The sequence below is a fragment of the Apis dorsata genome, unplaced genomic scaffold (genome assembly GCF_000469605.1).
Source record: "Apis dorsata unplaced genomic scaffold, Apis dorsata 1.3 scaffold_142, whole genome shotgun sequence".
Classification (NCBI taxonomy): Eukaryota; Metazoa; Arthropoda; class Insecta; order Hymenoptera; family Apidae; genus Apis; species Apis dorsata.
Window position 1 is genome coordinate 221,332 of NW_006263433.1, and position 5,959 is coordinate 227,290.

At 39.4% G+C, this 5,959-nt stretch overlaps 1 protein-coding gene across 5 annotated transcripts in view; it reads right to left on the minus strand.

Annotated features, from left to right (window-relative positions):
• The window catches only part of LOC102675814 (protein muscleblind-like), a 360,083-nt gene that overhangs the window by 186,374 nt on the left and 167,750 nt on the right, over nucleotides 1-5,959 (minus strand). For 2 of the 5 annotated variants that reach the window (XM_031509373.1, XM_006613349.2), the window contains one exon: nucleotides 666-739. The exons of 2 other annotated variants lie outside the window; for them this stretch is intronic. In XM_031509373.1, coding sequence (XP_031365233.1) covers nucleotides 681-739 — 59 coding nt within the window. In that variant the 3' untranslated portion in view covers nucleotides 666-680. Of the gene's footprint in view, nucleotides 1-636; nucleotides 740-5,959 lie in introns of those variants that run through there. One more of the 5 variants, XM_031509374.1, reaches the window with a different exon arrangement.

Here is a 5,959-nt window from a genome sequence, read left to right on the forward strand (position 1 = left end):
ACGTGGATTTTCCATATATTGTATGAAAGTATGAATCTCAACTATACTCTACTACTATACTGAATATATCTCTACTATTCAGATACGAATATATATATATATATTTAAAGATATATGTTAAGGAATTAAAGGAACGTGTCAATCAATGGATTGATCGATCGGTGAAGTAATAATTTCTTTCACTCTCGACTCCATATTCCACCCCGTTCGCGCTAATAGCGCGCGAAGCGTTGCAACAAAGAGCTAGTAAAAAATCAATTATCGCGCGAGGAGGACCTCCACTTGCACCTCCTGCACGGGGCAAAGTGGAATAAAATTGGATAGCTTTTTATTTATGGGCGGGGGACGTGGGCCAAAGTATTAGCCCACGGATATCGTTAAACAGAACAACCGTACGATCCATTACTCCTACGGGCTTAAACTGTCGTTAACGACTTTTCGCGCGTTCCTCGCGTAATGTCGTTACACGAAAGCCTCCCTTCTAAGTGGCAAACCGACTTCACCCTCCGATCTTTTTTTTTTTTTCTTCTTTTTCCCCTCCCTCTTTCTATGCTTTCGTTTTTTATCCCCCTCCTATTTTTTCCACTTTTGTTTTTTATTTCTGCTTCCAGCTTTTACCTGCTCCACGGAGTCGGAGGGCATCGCGATTCCGCTCGGGATCCGCCGCGTTAATTGCCGCATTATCGCGACCTGTTGTCGTACGCGCGCCCCCATCCAGCGTGTATTATTCCGGACTTACCTGGAAACAGAAAGATAAGAATATGTTAGATCGTTGGGCGATGTTTACTGGGAACAGAGAGAAATAACGCTGATAACAGTTGCAATGGAGTTTCGCATGGAAAGGGGTGGCTCGCGTGAACGATGAGAGGGTGTACCGATTTTGCAACAGCGTTGGACGTGGATTTTTGTTTGGTATATGAAGGTAATGATAATATACCTTAGGAATTGATCGATTACGAATTAAAGTCGGATCGATATCGAAGAAAGTTATTTTTTTAAATGTTAATTTATGCGAATTTTTGAAGATAAAATTCCCGCGCGATATCGATAAGTGTTAAGAAGAAGGATTTCCAATTTTCTGAAGATTTCCTTTGTTTCTTTATTCTAAAATTAAATTATCTACACTATGCCGAATTATTAAATTTGGCAAGATGGCAAAGATTAATCGAATCGAGTTTCGCGATTTCATTCCCATTCTCAAACGAACGTTCCGTAAATAACGTTTGTTATACGTTGTTTAAAAATAGTCGTTGAATTTTAGACGAGCGCACTATGTTTCCTCGCTCTAATCCGCGCCAAGGTTTCCGGCAGATGTTTCCGCGCAATTTCTACCGGTTTCGACGATCAGAAATTCTCGATCATCCGGGAGGAGGAGAATCTTCGCTTAGTCATACGAAAATTTCTATTTTCGTTCTCGTTGAACGGGACGGATATGACATTTAAGCGATATTTCCGGTCGAAACATTGAAAGTTTTGCGAATCAACCGCGTATTGAGATCTCTCGCAACTGGCGAGAGACACAAGGAGGTAGGTATGTACATATGTATATATATATATATATATAATATATATAATATATATGTACGAGTTTGAGTCGTTGCAGCAATTTGCCTCGTTAGCAGAAATTGGTCTAATTTCAATTTGTGACAATTCGAAAATAACCGTTCGCGTTCCTCGTTCTAGATATTCCGTGCAGAATTTATTCGTTATTAAAAATGAAAGGAGGCAAAAAAGAAGGAAAGAACGGGGAGGGTAGGAGAGAATTTTTTGGTCGTTCATTCTCGATGGAAAATGTATGTGATATTAAAGAAACTTGGGTTCACTTTGTAATAATATTGATGATAACAATATTTACGATAATAATAATAACAATGATAATATAATATTGTTTTATCACGATATATTTTCAATTCAATTCTCGAGGCCGCGTATAATATTATCGATAATTATTGGTGATAAATTCGACGTGGATGTCGAATTTTCATGATATTTAATGTTTCACTTTTTAATTCAATTTCCAATATTTGAATTTTATGATGTATATTTTATTACGTATATCCTTTCATTTACCCCCCTCCCTCCCTCTTTCTCTTAATTATTCGCATACCAAAACTTTATCAAAATTTTACCGAATTCTCGATTGATCATATATATATATATATATATATTTCGTCTAAATGACTAGTTAAATAATTTCATTCGTTTTTTTTTTTTAAAAAAAATTTTAACACGGATTACGAAAATAAATCATTTTAATACTCGATTGGAAAAGCTGCGCGATAAATCGAGAGAAGAGATATTCATACCTTTCATCAAATATAACACGGATATTAACGCAGTCAAGCTCGTTTAATCCTTGATGAACCGACCAAAAGAAATATAAGAATATTAATACGATAATATTCGCATTTTATTTAACCTAAATAATTTCCTACATAATTCTATCGAACAATACACGCATTTATTCCCACGCTATCGAGTTATCGAAAAATTAAACAATTCTCTACTATTTTGAATCGTTTATATTTTGGATTTATTGCAAAAGTTTCGGATATTAAAAATAATCGTGGACAAATTCTTACGTTGCTAAACCATTTGTTCCAACTCATACATATTATGAAATACATTTCTGCTTCCGTGGATAATAAATTCCGAGTTATTCTAAAATCAACTAGGATAATGCTCACGGTCTATTTTATATCGCTGTAAACGTGTTTCAGATTAAAAATAACTTAAACTTCGATATGGATCTTGAAATAGTGGTAGTAATAGTGGATATTATCTATCTGGTTGAATCGTTGAAGATATATATATATATATATATATACATATACACACATCTCTCGTAATAGTAATAAATCTGTAAGATATCGAAACGATACGTGCCAGACATTCGCCTCTATAATTATAATAGATCGAAAATAGAACGGAAGGAGGATTTTTCTCGATCGAATTTTAAATTATATCGAAAAGTGAAACGAACAATTCCTTTTTCCAAATATAATATATACATATATAAAAATATGAGTACACGCAAATACACGAGAATATGAGGGAAAAAAGGCGATAATGAAAAATCAATATCGGTTATTCAATTTCTTTTCGAAACAGATTGCGAGCGACGCAAAAGGGAGCGGCACACCTCGCTGCTCGAGAAGATAGCGATTTACCTTCACCGTGTACTCGCATTTTATTAAGTTTCTCGCCTATTATGCTCGATTCTTGCTTATCCTTTATACCGTGGTCGCGGCTTTCGCGTTTTCTATTTTCCTCGAAAGTTCACGGTCCAAAAGTCGGTCAACACTGAGAATATCTTCCTTGGTTTCGAATTCGCGGTACAAAATCGGGGGAGGTTATTAATGTCGCTGCGCGTTCTAATTCTCCACCGAAGGGAGGTGGAGGGAGAAATGTCATTCAAGGGACGGGAGTGGAAAACGAATTAAATACAATTAAAAGAATTTCAAAGAATAATTTATGAATTCTGAATATTTTCTTACACTCGTCGATCTATTATATTTACATTCCGTTGGATCGGTTGAAAATAAAATTTCCTCCAAAAAAAGGATATCGGATTGATTGTTGGAAAGAGGTAAATTTTTATTGTTAAACTAAAAAAAAAAAAAAAAAAAAGGAGAAGGAATTCTGGAATGCAAATTTCAGTCGACTACAACAGTCAACAGTTCAACTAATCGCGCAAGAAACCGATAATTGGATGGAATAAAAGAGTCGGAAGCACGGCAGAGCTCTCCTCCAATAGAGAAAAATGTGGACGACGAAATCGCATGGAATTAAGACGCAGAGGAGGAGGGGATGGTTAAACGAGCAGAACTGGTAAACAACGGATGCCAATCTTCTTAATACAATAGCTATCGAAAATCAATATCTGTTGAAAAGATTGTGCTCCCGATCTAAAGAGGAAGCCTCAAGAAAACAACAAAATATCAAACTTATTTACTAATATTTCACTTTTACTTAAAAATCTCTCTTCGTTTCGAATGCAATTTTCCGCTTTAAAGGAAGAAAAGAAACAAAAAAAAAAAAAGAATAAAGATTCACTTATACCAGAACACGGAAAATTCGCGCGGTGTAAACTGGACGCGCCTGTTTGAATGGTTTCCGGTTTCATAATCGGGCAGCGATTACGGAGGGGGGAGAGGGCGAAATGACACGGAAACGGTTGTTCTCCAAACGAATCGTGCACCTACCAACCCTTCCCTCCCCCTCCCGGTGCTTCGTGCTTCGATGCGCCTGCTCAATGCCGACAATAATTCGAAAAGGGAGGTAAAGTTCTTTTGAATCGGGGATCGAGGAATCCGGTCGGCGGAGCGAGCAGTACTTCTTCGATTATCGTTTTTGCCGGGCGAACAAAACGGGGCATTCCCGGGATAACTAGAGCGATCGAGTTAATACGAGGAGGAAAGGGGTGAGAAAGAGAGAGTGTGTGTGTGTGTGTTTGTGTGTGCGCGCAAGACTGTCCCCGGTGCCGTTTAATGGAAGGAACGGATGCTGTTCGTGTTTTTCCGCCCGGACATGCCGCGATCGATGTTGATGAGAAACGTGGATGAATGGGCATTTTTGTCGTGTTTGCGGGATGCGTTGGTACAGAAAAAAAAAAAAGCAATTAATTACCGGGGAGGCGGAGAGTATAATAAATAATGTTTTTTCATTTCACGTGGTAAACCGAATGGAACGATGATAGGCAAATTTTTCGAAAATTCGATAAATCCGTTAATTGGTAGATCCATTCGTCAAACTTGAAAATCGCTCGTTGAACTGGGAATATTTCTCTATCGCTCGTCAAACTTCATCCAATAGTTCAAAAAAAAAAAAAAAAGAAAAAATCTAGTAACCAAATCTAAACTAAAACTCTTACGTCTTAACCTGATCGAAGTTAAAGATTCGTACAAAAGATACGGAAATTCTGCGTTATGGGTTAAAAATTCGTTGTACGATTTTTCTCTAGCGAGAAGGAGAAATACGGTACTATTAACGTTATCCCAGACGCGATACTGGATCGTTTCGTTTAATAGAATCGTTATACGGCATAAGTACGGCGTAATAATAACGGTCGATCCCTTCTCCTCTCCCCGTGCGTCTCTGCGTGTGCAACATTCGAATAGAAACGATATTCTTTTCATCGTGGAGCGGCGTCGCGGAGGTGGACCGTGAAAACGCAGCGGGGAACGGCAAACAGGCCGCAAACGACGTCCTTACGTCCCGTATCTATCCGTACGTACGTAGGTCCCTTCTCGAAACGTTCCGCTGCCGTGGGCAAATTTACCATGCAAATTAGCAGATGTATTTCTGTCCGGGGGCCGAGTCACCGCCGAGTCAGTCCACCGGCGAAAATACCGTCGAAAGATCGCGGCAAAAAACTCGTTCCGCGGCTCGAACGGAAACGTCCGGCTTGCGGGAAGAATAATTACGTAATCACGGGCGAAACGGTCGGGGTAAAAAGTGGCCGCCAACACCGCGCATCCGACTTTAATCCAAAGGTTTTTGTTCCTTACGCGGACGAGCCGTCCGAAGACGCGTGGTGTACATCGCCGGGACGAAGAAGCAACGAAGAAAAATTGAAGAGGAAGGGAGGTGGGGATGGGAGAAATAACCAGGCAGCCGGTATTTTTCGTGCGCGAGAAGGAGGAAGGGGAGGGGAGAGAAGAAAAAGAGTAGCGGTTAAATATACGAGCTATTCTCACCATTCCTTCCTTCGCACGAATTACCACGTCGTGCTGTATCCTACATTTCCTACTTTTCTTAAACACAAAATGAGTTTCGGGAGTTTATATCTATTAAATTATCGAAAGAAAGGAGGGAAAAAAGTAACTATTTCTATCGATTATTGCGTCGCGTCGCGTCAAATATCGAGATCGGCAAAGATCGGCCACGATCGGTCAGACTCGGTTCCGATCGGCCACGAGCACGAGAACTCGGGAGTGGGGAGAAAGCTCGTTGGCGG